Raw genomic sequence first — 21946 nt, forward strand, 5'->3', positions numbered from 1 at the left:
AGTGAGCTGAGATCCGGCCACTGCACTCCAGCCTGGGCAACAGAGCGAGACTCCGTCTCAAAAAAAAAAAAAAAGAAAGTCTAGGTAGGGTGCAGTGGCTCATGCCTCTGGGAGGCCAAGTCAGGTGGATCATGAGGTCAGAAGATCGAGACCATCCTGGCTAACACAGTGAAACCCCATCTCCACTAAAAATACAAAAAATAAGCCAGGTGTGGTGGCGGGCACCTGTAGTCCCAGATACTCAGGAGGCTGAGGCAGGAGAATTGCTTGAACCCAGGAGGCAGAGGTTGCAGTGAGCCAAGATCATGCCACTGCACTCTAGCCCTGGGTGACAGAGCAAGACCCTGTCTTAAGAAAAAACTTGTCAAGCTGATTTGGTTTGGCTATGTCCCCACCCAAATCTCATCTTCAATTGTAACTCCCATAATTCCCATGTGTTGTGGGAGGGACCCCATGGTAGATAACTGAATCATGGAGGTAGTTGCCTGCCACCATGTAAGATGTGACTTGCTCCTTGTTGCCTTCTGCCATGATTGTAAGACCTCCCCAGCCACATGGAATTGTGAGTCCATTAAACCTCTTTTTCTTAATAAATTATCCAGTCTTGGGTATGTCTTTATCAGCAGCATGAAAATGGACTAATATACAGGCTAACCTCAAAATTCATATGGATGTAATCCCAGCACTTTGGGAGGCCGAGACGGGTGGATCACTAGGTCAGGAGATCGAGACCATCCTGGCTAACACGGTGAAACCCCGTCTCTACTAAAAAATACAAAAAAAAAACTAGCCGGGCGAGGTGGCGGGCGCCTGTAGTCCCAGCTACTCGGGAGGCTGAGGCAGGAGAATGGCGTAAACCCAGGAGGCGGAGCTTGCAGTGAGCTGAGATCCGGCCACTGCACTCCAGCCTGGGCGGCAGAGCGAGACTCCGTCTCAAAAAAAAAAAAAAAAAAAAATTCATATGGAAATGAAAAGACCAGGTATTCTTGAAAAAGAACAAATTTGGAGGCCTCATACATCCTAATTCCAAAACTTACTACAAAGCTACAGTAATCAAGATAGTGTGGTATTGGCATACATTTACATCATGGTCAACTGATTTTTTTTTGAAATGGAGTTTCGTTCTGTCACCAAGGCTGAAGTGCAGTGGCGCCATCTCAGCTCACTGTAACCTCTGCCTCCTGGGTTCAAGCAATTCTCTGCCTCAGCCTCCTGAGTAGCTGGGATTACAGATGCCCACAATCACACCTGGCTAATTTTTTGTATTTTTAGTAAAGACCGAGTTTCACCATCTTGGCCAGGCTGGTCTTCAACTCCTGACCTCATGATCCACCAGCCTTGGCCTCCCAAAGTGCTGGCATTACAGGCATGAGCTACCACACCCAGCCTGGTCAACTGATTTTCAACATGGATGCTAAGACAATTCAATGAGGAAAGAATAGTGTCTTCAACAAATGCTGTTGGGACGACCTGAAATTCACCCACAAAAGAATGAAAATAGACCCTTACTTTACATTATATACACAAATGAACTCAAAATAGATCACAGACCTACTCATAAAAGCTCCAGGTACAAAACTTGCAGGGGCAAGTTTTTGAATTTTCTTTTTTTTTTTTTTTTTGTGCCAGAGTCTCGCTCTGTCGCCCAGGCTGGAGTGCAGTGGCGTGACCTTGGCTCATCAGCTCACTGCAACCTCTGCCTCCTGGGTTCATGCCATTCTCCTGCCTCAGCCTCCCAAGTAGCTGGGACTACAGGCACCCACCACCACGCCTGGTTAACTTTTTGTATTTTTTTTTAGTAGAGACAGGGTTTCCCCCTGTTACCAGGATGGTCTCAATCTCCTGATCTCGTGATCCACCTGCCTTGGCTTCCCAAAGTGCTGGGATTACAGGCGTGAGCCACTGGGCCCGGCCCAAGTTTTCTAATTTTCTACAGAAGAAAGTAAATCTTCATTATAATGTGTTATGCAATGGTTTCTTAACCATAACATCAAAAGCACAAGCAAAAAAACTGAAAATGGAGAAATGAATTTTATCCAAATCAGACACTTGTACTTCAAAGGATACCATCAAATAAGTGAAAGACAGCCCACAGAATGGGAGAAAATATTTGCAAATCACACAAAACTTAACTTATATCCATAATATATAAAGAAGTCTTACAACTTAACGATAAGTCAACTCAAGGCCAGGTGCAGTGGCTCATGCCTGTAATCCCAGCACTTTGGGAGGCCAAGGTGGGCGGATCATGAGGTCAAGAGATTGAGACCATCCTGGCCAACATGGTGATATCCTGTCTCTACTAAAAATACAAAAATTAACTGGGCATGGTGGTGCACGCCTATAGTCCCAGCTAGTGGGGAGGCTGAGGTAGGAGAATCGCTTCAACCCAGAAGGTGGAGGCTGCAGTGAGCCAAGATCATGCCACTGCACTCCAGCCTGGTGACAGAGTGAGACTCCGTCTCAAAAAAAAAAAAAAAAAAGGCAACTCAATTTTAAAAATAGGCAGAAGGGTCAGGTGCAATGGCTCATACCTATAATTCTCACACTTTGGGAGGCTGAGATGGGAGAATTGCTTAAGCCCAGGAGTTTGAGACCAGCCTGGGCAACATAATGAGACCCTGTCCTCTACCAAAAATTTAAAAAATTAGCCAGGTGTGGTGGTGTGAGCCTGTGGTCCTAGCTACTTGGGAGGCTGAGGTGGGAGGATCACCTGGGCCTGGGAGCTTCAAGCTACAGTGAGCTGTGATCACACTGCTACACTCCAGCTCAGGTAACAGAGTAAGACCCTGCCTCAAATTAAAAAAATAAAAAGGAAAAATATCTGAATAGGCATTTCTCCAGAGTAGTTATATAAATAGCCGATAAGCACATGAAAAGATGTTCAACATTACTAGTCATTAAGTGTTGGGAAAAAGGCTTATGGGGTGCCTGTATAAACTGGCCATAAAAATAAGGGACAATAAGTTGTGTAAAGCCACAAGAGGCCTCTGAGGAGGAAGTTCTTCTTATCACCATTATGTTCCCATGCTCTGAGCGCATCCTGCTCTCTTATCTACAAACACTGTACTCAAGAAGAAGGATGCTCCTCTGAAGCATTGGAATGTGGCTAGATATGCAGGACCCTAGTTAAGCCCGCTCCCACCAGCTAACTAAAGATATGCTGTTTGAGTACAAAGGAGATTCACTTACACTGCCACTGCTACAGATTACGTGTATGACGTACTGCCTCCCTTTCATTGTTTTGCTCTGAACATCTGCTTCTTAGATCTAAGTGACTGTACTCAGTAAACAGTGTGAAGACCAGAACTCTGGGCCTCTTGCAGCCTCCATTTTGTGACTGGCTTCCTGGATCCCACCTTTATGAACTCTTAACCTGTCTCTTCTCATTTCTTTGTTGCCACCGGACTTCGGATACCCTATGGATGGTGTTGAGGCTGGTCCCCAACATTCTGGTGCCCAACGTGGGGCTCGAAAGAATCCAGTGAAGGAACACTCGAGTGTGTGAAATGGAGGATCGACAGACAAAGGACTCGCCAGGACGAAAAGGTTTTAAGCTCTGCAGGTAAGCGTGGCACTCCGAGAAAGCTAGGGACACAAATGCAACAAACTGAAAGTAAGTACGCCATGTATTTGAGCTTGCTATGGCAGCTCTTGAAGCATGGTGGGGTAAAAGTTGATACGAAAAATCTTATGGATTTGTTTTATGCTGTGGAACAACTTTGCCCTTGGTTCCTGGAACAGAGAACTTTGGAATTGAAAGACTGGGAAAGAGTTGGAAAGGACCTTAAAAGAGCACATAGAAAGGGAAAGGAAATTCCTTTGCCTGTTTGGTCAGTTTGGTCATTGGTGTGTGCAGCACTGGAGCCTTTTCAGATAGATGATGAGGCTGAGTCAGAGGAGGAGAGAGGGGAGTTTAATGATCAGGCCTCTGAGCCGCCTCTACCAAGTACTAACAAAAAGGGAGAGTCCGGAGTGTTGCTGGAAGTCCGGGACCCCGAACGGAGGGACCGGCTGAAGCCATGGTGAAGAACATAAATTGTGAAGATTTCATGGACATTTGTCAGTTCCCCAAATTAATACTTTTATAATTTCTTATGCCTGTCTTTACTGCAATCTCTGAACATAAATTGTGAAGATTTCATGGACATTTATGACTTCCCCAATCAATAGTCTTATAATTTCCTATGCCTGTCTTTAATCTCTTAATCCCGTCATCTTCCTAAGCTGAGGATGTATGTCGCCTCAGGACCCTGTGATGATTGTGTTACCTGCACAAATTGTTTGTAAAGCATGTGTGTTTGAACAATATGAAATCTGGGCACCTTGAAAAGAACAGGATAAAAGCGATTTTCAGGGAACAACGGAGATAACCATAAAGTCTGACTGCCTGAGGGGCCGGGCAGAACAGAGTCATATTTCTCTTCTTTCAGAAAGCGAATAGGAGAAATATCGCTGAATTCTTTCCTCAGCAAGGAATAACCCTGGGAAAACAAATGCATTCCCAGGGAGAGGTCTGTAAAATGGCCACTCTGGGAGTGTCTGTCTTACGCAGTTGTAGATAAGGGATGAAATACACCCAGGTCTCCTGCAGTGCCCTCAGGCTTGCTAGGATTAGGAATTCTAATTCTAGCGAATTAGCGAATTCTAGTCAGACCGGTTGTCTGCTCTCAAACCCTGTTTCCTGTTGCGGGACATGGACCTTCATCAGTAATTCTAGTTTCGCCCTGGCCTTACGATCTTGCTCTGCCTCTCTGCCCTTGTGATATTTTATTGCCTTTGAAACATGTGATCTCTGTGACCCACTCCCTATTCGTACAACCCTCCCCCTTTGAAATCCATAATAAAAACTTGGTTTTGTGGCTCAGGGGCATCACAGAACCTGCCAAAATGTGATGTCACCCCAGTGACCCAGTTGTAGAATTTATCTGTTTTGTACTCTTTCTCTTTATTTCTCAGACCAGCCGACACTTACGGAAAATAGAAAATAACCTACGTTGAAATATCGGGGGCTGGTTCCCCCAACGCCAGAGGTGATTTCTGCAAATCCCCCCAGTCTCCCTAAACTTATGCAGAAAATTGTTCAGCCCACAGCTACTTCAGAGAAATGTCTGGAATGCCCACCTCCTCCTCAGCCAAGTGAGTGCAGGGGGAGGGAGCCTGAAACTCGGCTTGCCGTGCCCATTACTGTCCAACCCACAGTTCACTATGGTGAAGGAGCAATGCAGGCTCGCCCTGAAGCATCCTGTTTGGGTCGAACAGTGACGGCTCCCTCAGGAAAACTTGGGGGCGCTCCATGAAATAGTTAAAAAGCTACTAGAAAAAGGATATATTTCACCCACTTTCTCTCCTTGGAATTCCCCAGTATTTGTGATTTTAAAAAAATGTATGGTAGATGGTGCAGGCTGACCGACTTACGGGAGGTCAACGCTGTAATTCAACCAATGGAAGCTTTACAACCAAGACTCCCATCCCCCACCATGCTCCCTAAAGACTGACTGCTTGTTATTATAAATTTAAAAGACTGCTTCTTTACAATTCCTTTAGCAGAGACAGATTTTGAAAAATTTGCCTTTACTATCCCTGCCATTAATAACAAGGAACCTACAGCCAGATATCATTGGAAGGTTTTATCCCAAGGTATATTAAACAGTCCCACAGTTTGTCAAACTTTTGTAGGCAAAGCTATCCAGCTTGTTGGAGATTAATTTCCAGATTGTTACATCATTCATTACATGAATGACATACTATGTGCAACAGAAAAATACAGACCAACTTATTCAACATTATTCATCTTTGCAAAAGCCAATTACAAATGCTGGATTGCTTATTGCACCTAACAAAATTCAAACAACTCTTCCTTTTCAATATTTGGGGATACAAGTACAAGATAGAGCCATTAAGCCTCAAAAGGTTCAAATCAGAAAAGATTCTTTAAAACCTTAAATCATTTTCAAAATTGTTAGGAGATAATCATTGGATTCAGCCCACCTTAGGAATTTCTACTTATGCTATGTCTAATATTTTCTCAATATTGAGGGGAGATTCCAACTTACACAGTAAAAGAGAATTAATACCCAAGGCCATGAATGAGTTAAGAGTAACTGAAAAAAAGTTCAGTAAGCCCAGGTCAGTAGGATTGACTCAGTCTTGCCTTTTCAATTCATTATGTTCCCTACTTCACACTCCCCAATGGGGGTTATTGTTCAAAATAATGATTTGGTTGAATGGTCTTTTTTGCCACATAATACCATGAAAACACTTACAGTGTATGTAGATCAGATGACAATTTTAATTGGACAGGCTCGTATCCAAAGTGTTAAACTTTGTGGCACTGAGCCCAATAAGATTATAGTTCCAATAAATAAAAATCAGGTTAAACAAGCATTTATTAACTCAGTTACATGGCAAGTTGATTTAGTAGAATTTATTGAATGTATTGATAATCATCATCCTAAAAATAAAATTTTACAGTTCTTAAAATTAACTACATAGGTTCTTCCAAAAATTACTCATGATGCCCCTTTGGAAGGAACCATGATTGTTTTTACTGATGACTCCAGTACTGGGAAAGCGGCATATATGGGACCTTGTGATAAAGTTATCCACACTAATTTTTCCTCAGCCCAAAGAGCTAAATTACAGGCAATGATTGCAGTATTAGAAGATTTTAATCAGCTAGTTAATACTGTTTCAGATTCAGCTTACGCTGTATAAGCTACTCAGCATATTGAAATTGTCTTAATTAAATATATTATTGATAAACAGCTTTATCAATTGTTCAACTCTTTACAAACAGCTGTGCGTGCTCGGGATTTTTCTTTCTATATAAGCCATATCCGAGCACATACCAATCTTCCAGGACCCTTAACTGAGGCTAATGAGCAAGCTGACTTGTTGGTTTCCCCCATACTTACTAATGCCCAAACTTTCCACTCATTAACACACCTTAATGCAGCAGGACTTAAAAAGAAGTGTCAAATTATGTGGAAACAGGCCAAGGACATTGTACAACATTGTCCTCAGTGCCAGGTACTACAACTAGCGCATCAAGGAAATGGTGTTAATCCTCGAGGGTTGGCACCTAACATGATCTGGCAAATGGACATCACCCACATTCCTGCATTTGGCACACTTTCTTATGTCCATGTGACCATAGATACCTATTCTCATTTTATATGGGCTACTCGTCAAACCAGCAAGACACCACCACATATAAAAAGACACTTGCTTTCCTGTTTTACTGTCATGGGAATTCCACAAAATTAAAACAGACAATGGACCAGGCTACTGTAGTAGATCTTTCCAAACATTTTTAAAACAATGGAGCATTGAACACAGTACGGTTATCCCCTATAATTCTCAAAGGCAAGCGATTGCTGAGCGAGCCAATTGAACCTTAAAAATGTAATTACATAAATAGAAAATAGGAAGAGATATGGAATATTCCACTCCTCATATGCAATTACAGTTGGCTCATTACCTTAAATTTTTTGAACATCTCCCGGAATCAGGTTACTACAGCAGCTGGACAGCATGTAAAAGGACAGAAGGTAAATGTTCATGAAGGAAAACCTGTGTGGTGGAAGGACTTTAAAACAAAGACCTGGGAAAGAAGGAGAGTTATAACATGGGGAAGAGGGTTTGCTTATATTATCTCCAGAAGAAAACCAGTTTCCAGTTTGGCTACAAGATACCTTAAATTCTACGATGAGCAAAATTCCAAAGAAGAGAAAAGGCTTTTGGAACCAAGATCTCTACCCCCTAGCATGCCTGATGGCTCGAATGAACATTTCAGCCAACCAGATGAAGACCAACAAAACCTGTCAAGCAAGCCCACCAACTTGGGGACAGATCAAGAGGCTGACCCACCTTGCAGAAGAAAACCTGAAAACACAACAAAAACCACTAACCTCGAGTAACCTGACGGTAGCTATGATAGCGGTAATTACTATGGCGGTAAGTCTCCCTGTGGCTACAGCAGACCAAAATTATACCTATTGGGCATACATCCCATTTCTGCCATTAATTAGGCCTGTCACATGGTTGGAACCCCCGGTTGAGGCTTATGTTAATAATAGCGTTTGGATGCCTGAGCCTACAGATACTCATGGGCCCTCTCACCCAGAGGAGGAAGGAATGTTAATAAATGTGTCCATGGGTTATCAGTTCCCCTGCTTTGCATAGGGCCAGCTATCGGTTGCCTAAAAGGCTACGGACAACAGTGGCTAGTTAAAATTCCAGGTCATAATCAAACACCAGTATCCTATCATTTATTTTCTAGATGGAGCCCGGATCACTCAGAGCTCAGTTCAATTGTAACAGTTTAAGCCCAGAAAAGAGAGGTGTCAACAACCTCAACAAAGGTCAAAGGATTTAGAAATATTGATTTGAAAGGACTGAATCTCTTTTTTTTTTTTTTTTTTTGAGACGGAGTTTCACTCTTGTTGCCCAGGCTGGAGTACAATGGCGCAATCTCGGCTCACTGCAACCTCTGACCCCCAGAGTTCAAGGGATTCTCCTGCCTCAGCCTCCCAAGTAGTTGGGATTACAGGCATGCGCCACCACACCCTGGCTAATTTTTGTATATTTAATAGAGACGGGGTTTCTCCATGTTGGCCAGACTGGTCTCGAACTCCCAACCTTAGGTGATCCACTGGCCTCGGCCTCCCAAAGTGCTGGGATTACAGGCGTGAGCTACTACTCCCACCAGGATTGTATCTCTGATCACGCTGTGGTACCGCAAAATAATTCCTATGGAATTGTCATTGATTGGTCCCCTAAGAGGACCTTTGCAGTTAATTGTACCAATCAGAATGATAGATGCAAGACAGGACTACAAAAGGAACTATACTATCAAAGACATGACACTGCTTACACTGAAAAACGTGCCCAGTTTCCCATAATTTCGACCGATTTTGGTACAGCCGGCCTACATCCAAAAATGATTAATCCAATAATAGGCCCTGAACATCCCAAATTATGGAAGTTAATCATGGCCCAATCTCATATTCGGGTTTCGGAAGAAAAATATTATCTTGAGGGAAAAGGTGAGACTTCAATTTGTGTATCAGTTCCCACCAGCTAACTAAAGATATGCTGTTTGAGCACAAAGGAGATTCACTTAAACTGCCACTGCTACAGATTACGTGTGTGACATACTGCCTCCCTTTGACTGTTTTGCCCTGAACATCTTAGATCTAAGTGACTGTACTCAATAAATAGTGTGGAGACCAGAACTCTGGGCCTTTTGCTGCCTCCGTTTTGCAAATGGCCCCCTGGCTCCCACCTTTATGAATTCTTAACCTGTCTCTTCTCATTCTTTTGTCGCCGCTGGATTCTGGATACCCTACGGGTGGTGTTGAGGCTGGTCCCCCAAAATTAAGAAAATGCAAATAAAAACCACAATGAGATAACACTTCACACCCACTAGAATGACGAAAATCAAAAGAACTGATAATAACATGTGCTGGACAGAATCTGGAAAAACCAGGATTCTTTTTTTTTTTTTGAGACAGAGTCTCGCTTTGTCGCCCAGGCTGGAGTCTGGGAGTGGCAGTGGCGCCATCTTGGCTCAACTGGGCAAGCTCCGCCTCCTGAGTTCACGCCATTCTCCGCTGCCTACAAGCCTCCAGTAGCGCTGGGACTACAGGCGTGCACCACCACACCGCGCCCGCGGCATAATTTTTTTTTTTTTTTTTGTATTTTTTAGTAGTAGAGCGGGGGTTTCACCGTGTTAGGCCAGGACGGGTCTCGATCGCGTCTGAGCGCGTCGTAGATCTGCCCACTCAAGCCTCCCAAAGTGCTGGGATTACAGGCGTGAGCCACCGCGCCCGGCCAAAACTAGGATTCTTACATGTTGCTGTTGCGATTTTTTTTTTTTTTTTTGAGATGGAGTCTCGCTCTGTCGCCCAGGCTGGAGTGCAGTGGCCGGATCTCAGCTCAATGCAAGCTCCGCCTCCCGGGTTTACGCCATTCTCCTGCCTCAGCCTCCCGAGTAGCTGGGACTACAGGCGCCGGCCACCTCGCCCAGCTAGTTTTTTTGTGTGTGTTTTTTAGTAGAGATGGGGTTTCACAGTGTTAGCCAGGATGGTCTCGATCTCCTTACCTCGTGATCCACCCGTCTCGGCCTCCCGAAGTGTTGGGATTACAGGCTCAAGCCACCACGCCCGGCGCGATTTTTTAAGTGGTAAGGCCACTTTGGAAAAGTCTGGCAGTTCCTCAAAAGGTAAAACATGGAGTTACCATATGAACCTGCAATTCCACTCTCAGGTATAAAAGAGAAATAAAAACAAGTGTATGTATAACTTGTACACAAATGTTCATAGCAGTATTATTCATAAGAGCCAAAAAGTAGAAATACCTCACATGTCCATCAATTGATGAATAAACATAACGTGGTATAGCCATATAATGGAATATTATTTGGCAATACGAAACAAGTTCTGATTGCATGACACAATCTGGATAGATCTTGAAAACAAAGTAAAAGAAGACAGTTGCAAAAGACCACATATAGTATGATTTCAATTACATGAAATGTCCATAATTTGCTTATTAATTATGTAACTGATTTAGTGGTTGTGAGAGGCAATGGGAGGGAGAAATGGAAAGCAACTTACTGATAGGATTCTTTTGGGGTGATAAAATGTTCTGAAGTTAGATAGTGGAGGCTGGGCATAGTGGCTTAGACCTGTAATCCCAGCACTTTGGGAAACCAGGAGTTCAAGACCAGCTTGGGCAACATAGGAAGATCTCATCTCTAATAATAATCAAAAAAATTGGCCAGGCATGGTGGCTCACGCCTGTAATCCCAACACTTTGGGAGGCTGAGGCAAGTGGATCACTTGTGGTCAGGAGTTCAAGACCAGCCTGGCCAACCTGGTGAAATTTCATCTTTACTAAAAATACAAAAATTAGTCAGGTGTGGTGGCTGGCGCCTGCGATCCTAACTACTCGGGAGGTAGAGACATGAGAATCGCTGGAACCCAGGAGACAGAGGTTGCAGTGAGCTGAGACTGTGCCACTGCACTCCAGCCTGGATGACAGAGCAAGAGTCAGTCTAAAAACAAAAAACAAAACAAAACAAAAAGGCGGGTGCAGTGGCTCACCCCTGTAATCCCAGCACTTCGGGAGGCCGAGGCGGTCAGATAACAAGGTCAGGAGATCGAGACCATCCTAGCTAACATGGTAAAACCCCGTCTCTACTAAAAATACAAAAAATTAGCCGGGCGTGGTGGTGGGCGGGCGTGGTGGTGGGCGCCTGCAGTCTCAGCTACTCGCGAGGTTGAGGCAAGAGAATGGCGTAAACCCAGGAGGCGGAGCTTGCAGTGAGCCCAGATCGCGCCACTGCACTCTAGCCTGTGCGACAGACTGAGACTTCGTATCAAAAAAAAAAAAAAAAAATTAGCTGGATGTGGTGGCATGTGCCTGTAGTCCTAGCTGATCATGGCTGAGGTGGGAGGATCCCTTGAGCCAAGGAGCTTGACGTTGCAGTGAACCAGGACTGCACTACTGCCTTCCAGTCTTGGCCGTGAGATCCTATCTCAAAGCAAACAAACAAAAAAAGAATAAATTTGCAGAAGAGTTGCAAAGGCAGTACAAAGTGCTTTCTTATAATTCTCATTAAACTTTCCTTAATGTTATATACATATGACTACAGTACAATTTTCAAAATTAAGAAATTAAAGCTGGTACAATACTATTTACTCAATTGCAGACTTTATTTGGATTTCCTCAGTGTTTCTGCTAATGTCTTCTTTCTTTTTTTGAGACAAGGTCTCACTCTGTCACCTAGGCTGTAGTGTGATGGCGTGATCTCGGCTCACTGCAACCTCTGCCTCGATCCTCCTGCTTCAGCCTCCCAAGTAGTTCAGACTACAAGCGTGTACCACCACACCTGTCTAATTATTGTGTCTTTTTGTAGAGATGGGGTTTCACCGTGTTGCCCAGGCTGGTCTCAAACTCCTGGGCTCAAGCGATCCACCCTCCTCTGCCTCCCGAAGTGCTGAGATTACAGGCATAAGCCACTGCACCCAGCCTAATGTCTTCTTTCTGTTACAGGATCCAGTAGAAGATTCCACATCTGGAGATCTTCTTCTGTCTTTATATCTATCACCGACATTACCTACCCTTTAAAAATTTTGTAAAAGGCATAAATTTGAAAATTATATCCTCATTAATCTAATTCAAGTCATTGATACAACTATTTAACAGGATAGGGTTACCTAGCATAGACTAGATCAGTAGCTCTCAACCACAGCTGCATGTTAGAATAACTTGAGTATAGTAATATAAACTATATACTTGAGTACATAGTTTATATACTTTTTTTTTTTTTGTAGAGATGGGGTTTCATATGTGATCCAGGCTGGTCGTGAACTCCTGAGCTCAAGCAATCCAACCACCTTGGCCTCCCAAAGTGCTGCCATTACAGGTGCGTGCCACCACGCCCAGCTGATTTTTTTATCTTTTATATAGAGTTAGGATCTCACTATGTCGCCCAGGCTGGTCTCAAACTCCTGGGCTCAAGCGATCCACCCGCCTCAGCCTCTCAAGGTGCTAGGATTATAGGCTTCAGCCATGGTGCCCAGCCCCCCTCGGTACAGTTTAAAAATTCTGATATACAGATTGTGCCTCAGACCAATTAAATCACAGTCTCCGGTAGTGGGAACTTGACATCAATTTTTTTTTTTTTTTGAGACGGAGTCTGGCTCTGTCACCCGGCCTGGAGTGCAGTGGTCAGATCTCAGCTCACTGCAAACTCCGCCTCCCAGGTTTACGTCATTCTCCTGCCTCAGCCTCCCGAGTAGCTGGGACTATATGTGCCCGCCACCTCGCCCGGCTAGTTTTTTGTATTTTTTAGTAGAGACGGGGTTTCACTGTGTTAGCCAGGATGGTCTCGATCTCCTGACCTCGTGATCTGCCCGTCTCGGCCTCCCAAAGTGCTGGGATTACAGGCTTGAGCCACTGCGCCCGGCCAGATGTCAATATTTTTAAAGCTTCACAGCTCATTCCAATGTGCAGCCAAGAGTGACAACCACTGCCTGCATGTCAGTGGTTAATAGAACTTCAACCCGTTTCACTAACATGTAGCCTTTAGGTATGGTTATTCAACCAATTAAACATTCAGTATACATTTCTCCAAAAAGCCACTGTGAGAGATTATCAAATGTCTAACTTTAATGAGGACATACCAATAATGTAATTTGATCTACCATTCTAGGAATTCTAACAAGAAGGATGTACTAGTCTGCCATGACTTTCTTTTCTACTAAACCCGGACTGATTCTTCACGATCAGTAATCTTTCTCTAAATTAGTAGTTCTCTACCAGGGGGATTTTGTCCCCTCCCCCAACATTTGACAATGAATGGTTGGAGGCATTTTGGTTGTCACAACTGAAGGAGGGAGGGGAGGATGCTACTGGCATCGAGTGAGTAGAGGCCAGGTATGTTGCTAAACAGTCTACAATGCACAGGAGAGTCCCCCACAACAAAGAATGATCCATCCCCAAATGTCAACAGTTTTGAGATTGAGAAAGATTGTCCTAAATTCCAAGTCCCATAGGAAAAGTTTGGTTCACAAAGACTACTTTCATTGCTTTCATAATTTCAGCTAGAAAAGGCAGAACTCCTTATGCTATATTTTCTTATCTTAATAATATCTATCTCCCCAGGTCTGGATTCCTAGAACAACATTAGGGCTACAAAAGTAAAGGAGTTCTGAAATTTACTGATTATCACAAACTTCAACAGTGCTAACTTCTCCAAGGTCTCAGGTTTTCTGTTTGTTTTGTTTTGTTTTGTTTGAGATAGGGTCTCCTTTTGTCCCCAAGGCTAGAGTGCAGTGGTGCTATCATAGCTCACTGCAGTCTTCGACTCCTGGGCTCAAGAGATCCTCTCCCTTCAGCCTCCTGAGAAGCTTGGACTACAACAGGGGTGTCCAATGTTTTGGCTTTCTTGGGCCACGTCAGAAAAGGAAGTGTCTCAAGCCATACATATAAAACATACTAACACTAATGACAGCTGATGAGCTAAAAACGACAACGGCAAAAACGCTGCCAAAAAAAAAAACTCATGTTTTAAGAAAGGTCATGAATTTGTGTTGGGCCTCATTCAAAGCCGTCCCGGGCCGCATGCAACGTGCAAGCCATGGGTTGGACAACCTTGGACTACAGGGAAACACAACGATGGCCAGCTAATTTTTTAGTTTTTTTTAATAGAGATGAGGTCGATGTTGCCCAGGCTGGTCTTCAACTCCTGATCTCAAGCAATCCTCCCACCTTGGCCTCCCAAACTTCTGGGATCACAGGTGTGAGCATCACGTCCAGCAAAGCTCTCAGTCTTGTACCTCTAGGTGGTTTTGGTAGAAATTATGCAAGTAGTTTACAATTTTTTTTTTGTTTTTGAGACGGAATTTTGCTCTTGTTGCCCAGGCTGGAGTGCAGTGGCGCCAACTCAGCTCACTGCAACTCCTACCACCCAGGTTCAAGCGATTTTCCAGCCTCAGCCTCTTGAGTAGCTAGGATTACAGGCATGTGCCACCAAGCTCAGCTAACTTTTTGTATTTTTTTTTTTTTTTGAGACAGAGTCTCGCTCTGTTCGCCAGGCTGGAGTGCAGTGGCACGATCTCCACTCATTGCAACCTCTGCCTCCCGGGCTCAAGCAATTTTCCTGCCTCAGCCTCCTGAGTAGCTGGGATTACAGAGGTGTGCCACCACGCCCTGCTAATATTTGCATTTTTAGTAGAGACGGGGTTTCACCATGTTGGCCAGGTTGGTCTTGAACTCCTGACCTCAGGTAATCCACCTGCCTCGGCCTCCCAAAGTGCTAGGATTATACGCGTGAGCCACCATGCCCGGCCTGTATTTTTAGTAGAGACAAGGTTTCATCATGTTGGCCAGGCTGGTCTCGAACTCCTGACCTCAGATGATCCACCCACCTCAGCCTCCCAAAGTGCAGGGATCACAGGCATGAACCACTGAGTCCAGCTGAATATACACTTTTTAAACCTCCCCAGTTTTTAAAGCCCTCTTAGCTCTTCTATAATGGAGAAAGCAAGAAAGAAGGAAATACAGTAGTCCCCCTTATCCTTGGGAGATCCACTGTAGGACTCCCAGGGGATGCCTAAAACCATACAGAGTACTAATCACTAAATACACACACACACACTACACACAATTTTTTTCCTATAGGTATATACCTATAATCAAGTTTAATTTATAAATTTTGCACAGTAGGAGATGAACAATAATAGCCAGTAAGAAAATAGTAGAACAGGCCGGGCTCAGTGGCTCCTGCCTGTAATCCCAGCACTTTGGGAGGCCGAGGCAGGCGGATCATGAGGTCAGGAGATCGAGACCATCCTGGCTAACACGGTGAAACCCAGTCTCTACTAAAAATACAAAAAAAAAAAATTAGCCAGGTGTGGTAGTGGGCGCCTATAGTTCTAGCTACTCAGGAGACTGAGGCAGGAGAATGGCATGAACCCAGGAGGCAGAGCTTGCAGTGAGCCGAGATGGTACCACTACAGTCCAGCCTGGGCGACAGAGCGAGACTCCATCTCAAAAAAAAAAAAAATAGTAGAACTGGGCTGGGCACAGAAGCTCATGCTTGTAATCCCAGCATTTCGGGAGGCTGAGGTGGGTGGATCACATGAAGTCAGAAGTTCGAGACCAGCCTGACTAATATGGTGAAACCGTCTCTGCTAAATATACAACAAATTAGCCGGGCATGATGGCGCACACCTGTAATCCCAGCTACTGGGGAGGCTGAGGCAGGAAAATTGCTTGAACCCGGGAGGGGGAGGTTGCAGCGAGCTGAGGTTGCAGCAAGCAACTGCACTCCAGCCTGAGCGACAGAGTGAGACCCCATCTCGGGGGCGGGGGCGGGGCAGGGGATGGAAAGAAAATAGTACAACTAGAACAACATACCATAATAAAAGTTATGTGAATGTGGTCTCTTTCTCAAAATATCTCATTGAACTGTGCTCATCCTTCTCGTGTTGATGTGAAATGACAAAACATTTACAAGATGAGATAAAGTGAGTGACTTAGGCACTCACTGATGTGATATAGTGTTCATCTACTATCAATCTTCTGGACCTTCTGACTATGCCTAAGGGAGATCATCTGTTTTGGGTGATCCTGAATCATTGAGTCATGCCAATGTCCACAGTTGGATGTCAAAAGCAGATGACGTCAATGACTAACGGATGGGTAGCACATACAGCATGGTTATGTTGATTCACATCTAGGACAGGGTGGTGCAAAATTTCATCATGCTACTTAGAACAGTGGACAATTTAAAACTTAAACTACCATGGAAGGGACTATGATTGCTTGTTAGGGTAGTGGATATTCTAGATACTCTTCAGCAAATTGGACTCCAGGCTGTATTTGAGAAGTTTCAAAAAACTTCACAAATGCATGTTAAGTGTATAGATATGACCAGGGTTAACATCCTAGAATTACAGGGCTCAATAGTACACCCATGAGGTACTGACCTCAGTCCAACTGTATATTTACATTATGGTTCTGATGTGGCGATGCATAAAGATAAAAACTTAAAGGAAAAAATATACCAGCACAATTGGTATTTCTGGGTGATGATGTTGCAGATAATTACCTTTCTTGATTTTCATTTCTAATGTTAACAATTAGCAATATTAATAATGTTTATAAAATACTGTCCTAACTTTATTAAGGTGTTCATGCTAACATTTGAGATTTCATATTTTCAAATTTGGGTTGTTCACCCAGTAAGTATAATGGAAATATTCCAAAATAAAAAAAAACCTCAAATCCAAAACACTTGTTCCCAAACATTTTCATTAAAAAAAAGAAAAACTCAACCTGTACCCAAACAAAAATCTCAAATTTCTTCCCTCATTAAATAAAAAAATCATTTATAGACTGTTACAACATAGCAGTTGCCATAACTTGTCAAATGTAAACCCTGACCATACTCCAGTAAATTTTATCTTAAAAAAAAAAAAGTTCCGCACACCTGTAGTCCCAGCTACTGAGGAGGCTGAGGCAGTGGTAGGATCCCTTGAGCACAGGAGCTACTCTCTAGCCTAGCCAACATAGTGAGAGCAGGTCTCTAAAAATAGAAATTAAAAAAATTTTTTTTTAAATATTTTAAACCTTATTTTATTTTAGAGATACGGTCTCGCTCTCTTGCCCAGGCTGGAGTGCAATGGTGTGATCACGGCTCACAGTAGCCTCAAACTCCTGGGCATGCCACCATGGCCCAGCCAAATTTTCTTATTTTTTGTAGAGATGGGGTCCTGCTATGTTGACCAGGCTGGTCTTTAACTCCTGGGCTCAAGTAATCCTCCTGTCTCAGTTGTCCAGTGTGTCGGGATTACAGGCATAAGCCACTGTGCCCAGCCTGAAACCTCATTTTAAAAGTTTATATCAGACCAGGACCCCAAGATGGAGTCAGCTGTACCAGTGAAGGAGAAGAAACTCCTGGATGTCAAACTAGTGGAACTGCCAAACTAAATATTAATGCGTGATCTCACACAAGAAGGCACTGTTGGAGCGTTCAAAGAGGTTACTACAGGTATTACCACAAGTACTCCAACGTGAAGAAACAGGGCTTGATGGGAATTCTGTGGCACTGGCAGCTTCTGTGCTTTTCAGCTACTGCCTTTCTGAAAAGGAACACAAGCATGGGCAGCTACAGAAGTAAACCTGAAGAGGGCCATTGCGGAGCGCTGGCTCCTGGATAATCTCCCTAGTTTAATGTCAGCTGATTAGCAACCTTAATTCCCTCTGCATCCCGATTTTTCCCTTGTCATGTAACATATCATATTTGCAGGCTTCAGGGATTAAGAAGTGAATATCCTTGGGGAAACCATTATTCTATCTTCGTTGGTTCAAATAATTCAGAGTTTGTTCATTCATTTTATTGAGCATTTAATATATTTTAATTTCTGGTATGCTCTTACGGTCACAAAAGAACAGAATCCTACCTCATTTGCTTATATGTAGCTGACAATTCATTAATCAGTATAGCTATTGAAAGTTACTTGAACACAGAGACCATACGTAAGTAACTCTCCCTGTACACTGGTGTAGTGAAATTTCATTAAAGGCTCTTTTCTTCTTTGACACACAGTTATGCTGCTGATGAGAAATTTTACTATGAAAACAATGTGATGTAGTGAAAAAAGTTAGTTTTTTTTTTTTTTTTTTGAGACAGAGCCTTGCTCTGTCGCCCAGGCTGGAGTGCAGTGGTGCAATCTCAACTTACTGCAACCCCGCCTTCCGGGTTCAAGTAATTCTCCTGCCTCAGCCTCCCGTGTAACTGGGACTACAGGCGCCCGCCACCACGCCCGGCTAATATTTGTATTTTTAGTAGAGACGGGGGTTTCACCATGTTGGCCAGGATTGTCTCGATCTCTTGACCTTGTGATCCACCCGCCTCGGCCTCCCAAAGTGTTGGGATTACGGGCGTGAGCCACCGCGCCCAGCCCTATCTTATTATTTCACACACCAACCCTGGAGGCATGTTTGGAGTTGCCTAATTTTCATGTACACTTTTTGACAAGGAACTAAGAAAAATAGCTTGCTGAAAACAAGGGAGACTGAGTCCAGAACTGAATGAGAAGCACATGGTTTCTTCATCCTCTATCACCAGGCTGTCTAACGAGGCTGAAGAAGTACTATCCATAAGTAGCGCGTCAAGGGCAAACAAACATAATCGCATATGGACACTGGTGTGAAATTCGAGAAATCCGAGGCTGTTTAACAACAAGCAGATCACCAGGCCGATCTTCCTCGGGTCCCAGGTTGGTAACGCAGCGCCCGGGAGGAATCCCCACGGAGGCGCGCCGGTCCTACCGGCCTCACTCCCTACCTCCTGGAGGTCCGGAGTCCCGCTCCTTTCCCTCAGCGATACATCCCCCGTGCCGGTCCACTCCCTTACCGTGAGTCGAGGACTAGTTCTCCAGACCAGAAGACTGACACACACACTGCCTGGGGCCGGCACCGAAGCGCCCGTCCTGCGACTGCGTAAAAGGCTCGGGTCATCCGGCCGGAAACGACTCGACGCGCAGCCGCCGCGGCCTCCAACTACCTACCTGCAGAGGGGCGCTAGGCAGCCCTCGATCCGATCGCCGGGGTCCCGTGGAGGAGGAGGCGAGCCGCAGCGTCGCGGGAACGAGCCCAGGGAGGTAGGTTGTCGTGGGATTCGGCCCGCCACCCTGGCAATTCCAGTCAAACGGCAAGCCAGACTCGCTTTGCCGGCCCCTTCCTCTCCTGCCCCTGCAGCCGACAGGAATGGAACAGTCCCGCGGTGGGGACTGTGGAAGGCGCACGCGCGAGGGTTGGGGGTTGCGGGGGTGCTGGCAGCGGCTGCTTTGGCGGCGGTTGGTGGCCGTGGGAGCGGGAAGAGAAGGTGGAAGAGGCTTGGGCTTGCGCCACCGAAGGTACGCGTGAGGGTCTGCGCCGGAGGCGGCTTGACAGGGCCTGAGGGGGAATGGGGGACTGGGCGAGGAGGTTCCCGTGGGTGAGCGCGTACGGGTGGCTGGCGCGCTGGGCGGCCGAAGGTGGTGGTTGGTGGGAGCAGCCAGCGACTAGCCGGTAGACACTCGTACGCTTGCGGGCGGGCGTGCGCGCGCGCTACGCGGCTGGAGTCGGGCGGAGCGGGGGACGGTGGGGAAGAACGCGAGGAGGGAGGAGTGGGAGGTTGGGGGGGCGCTAGGCGCCCTTCGCTCCCTCCATCTGGAGGAGCGGCTGCCGCCACTCTGCTGCCGCCGCCGCCATTTTGGGTTCGCTTTGCGGAGGGGAGACGATCTCAGTCTCGGTTGCGGGACCCGCCTCCCCTCAGTTTGCCCCCTTTAGCCTCCACCTTTCCCTTCTCCTCTCTCGCATTTCCGCCAGTCAGCTTACCCGCTGGCCGCCTCCTGACAAACGGGAGGGATCCGCCGTGGACCCAGGGAAGCGGAGGAGCCTGGCGGCCACCCCCTCTTCCCCACTTCCCTGCACTCTCGTCGCTCTCGGCTTCGGCCTCCGACACGGTGAGTAGAACGATTTGGGCAGGCCTTCGGGCCTAAGCACTGTCTCAGCGATCGAATCCTGGGCTTCCTGGGAGCCACTGTCATCTCCCGGACCTGGACCTCCGGGAGAGCAGTGGTGAAGATGGGGGAGGGGAGAGCAGGGAGGGGGATCCTGAGCCTACCGGGAAGTCCCTCCAGGCGGGGTGAAGGGGTGTCCCTGACAGGCGGACTCCCGGAGGGGGCTGGAAAGTAAGCGAGTGGAGGCGGAGTCGTGTGTGCCCCTGACAGGTTAGTTTGTGTTTGTAGGCATGATCGGAGCCTCCCCCATAGTCCAGTTTGTGTGTGTTTAATTAAGGGATAAGAGTGGTCGAGGACACGATCCTGAGAGGGGAGTTTACCTGTGTGACAAGGTCTGTGGTGTCCCTGCCGCGTTGAATGGTACGTAGGAACGGCAGGATGATCTCAGTGTTGTAAGTTTAATAAATGTCACTGATTAGTTTTTCCATGGAAAGAGGTGTTTTTGGTCTAGAAGACAGATGGTCTGTTGATGTGTAGCGGCTGTGTTGGTGTGTGTATGCGAGGATGGAAAGTGTTTCCGGAAGAGTTTGCCTTTATTTGTGTAAGTGTAATGGAGTTCCCCTTATAAGTTAGCTTATTTCTTGAATAAATGTTGGGAGGTTCCTTGCAGGTTGATATGTGTGTGTATTTTAGGAATTGGGAGCCCCTAGTTACTTGTTGGGAAAGAGTGGCAATGGTAGTGTTCTATACAGCATGTGTCTGTGAGGTCATGGAGGGGAGAAACTTGGCATAGCCAGTTGTGGTCTTAAGAATAGTTTGTGCCTTTGGTTAGAGTGAGTTGTGTAAATGTGAAGGCCCAAAATATCTTTAACAGAATCATTGCTACAAAGCTGTAAAGAATGGGTGGCCTTATTTGTTGTCGCGGGTTTATAGTAATAGTTTACAATACAGTAAGAAAGCGCTTTCAATTTCTTTGTGATACTAAATCTGTGAAAATGGTAGGATACTTTCTTCCATTTTACAAAATAGTTAATTTAGGCATAAGGAGAGAACTTCTCCAAGGCCGCATGTTAAATTGGTGACAAAGTTGAGACTGTAACTCCCATATTTTCACTACTACTGCAGCAGTATATTCAGCATACCATGGTGCCTCAGGAAGTCTTTGTCGGCAAATCTGAGTATGTTGGAAAGATAGGAGCACATATGACTGGTTGGATTGTATTTGGAGGAGACCGATGGTGTCAGATATGTATGTGGAAAGTAGATGTCCTTGCCCAGTCTGACCTGTATGAAATGCATATCCATGGCTATCTTATTTTGTTTATGGGGAAGCAGAGCATTTCTGACACTTGAGGTTGTATGTGTGAGGGAGAGAAGGCTTTCACAGCTTAACCTCTACCAGAGCAGCTGCATGGGTGGCTAACAGCTTAACTTGAAATCTGTGGGAGGAAGGATCCTTTTCATTCATTCAACAAATATTTGTTGACTGCCTGTTCAATAAATCATCCATGCCTTGGGGTGAGGATAATCAAGGTGTCTCTGTAAATAGCCTGGGTACAACCTGAGGGGAGTTGTTTTGACAGGGGTAGATATTAAGTTGAGTGAAGCAGTGTGGAATTAAAATGAGAGAACTGTTTTGGGTTCTGGTGATTGTTAATATATGTACCTGTGGATGTTGGAACTTGGCTGGGCTGAAGGAATCCTTTGAAAGATTGATTTCATATAGTAAGAATCCCCTCTGTGAATATGAGGGAAGAATGCATGAACTAAGCCAACTTAACTGTATTCTTCTGGAAAATGGGATGTTTCTTGATAGGCTAGATTAGTGGTTCTTAAAAGTTTTGGGGGGTCATTTATCCTTCTGAGAATCTGATGAAAGACACTCGGCCCTCAAGTTAGAAGATGAGCATAAGCACAAT

The 21946-nt window shown here is 45.3% G+C and overlaps 2 protein-coding genes across 2 annotated transcripts in view; one reads left to right on the plus strand and one right to left on the minus strand.

Annotated features, from left to right (window-relative positions):
• DAP3 (death associated protein 3) overlaps nt 1–19055 on the minus strand; it is a 59960-nt gene extending 40905 nt beyond the window's left edge. The window contains 1 exon segment of the mRNA XM_017865619.1: nt 18938–19055. The gene's annotated coding sequence lies outside the window, so the exon portion shown is untranslated.
• A 152-nt stretch (nt 19056–19207) lies between these two features.
• LOC108524502 (YY1-associated protein 1-like) overlaps nt 19208–21946 on the plus strand; it is an 18039-nt gene continuing 15300 nt past the window's right edge. Inside the window, exons 1-2 of the mRNA XM_017865620.1 lie at nt 19208–19439; nt 19894–20030. Coding sequence (XP_017721109.1) covers nt 19291–19439; nt 19894–20030 — 286 coding nt within the window. The 5' untranslated portion in view covers nt 19208–19290. The remainder of the gene's footprint in view (nt 19440–19893; nt 20031–21946) is intronic.

The sequence above is a fragment of the Rhinopithecus bieti genome, unplaced genomic scaffold, assembly GCF_001698545.2.
Source record: "Rhinopithecus bieti isolate Rb0 unplaced genomic scaffold, ASM169854v2 scaffold_83627, whole genome shotgun sequence".
In the NCBI taxonomy this organism is placed as follows: domain Eukaryota; kingdom Metazoa; phylum Chordata; class Mammalia; order Primates; family Cercopithecidae; genus Rhinopithecus; species Rhinopithecus bieti.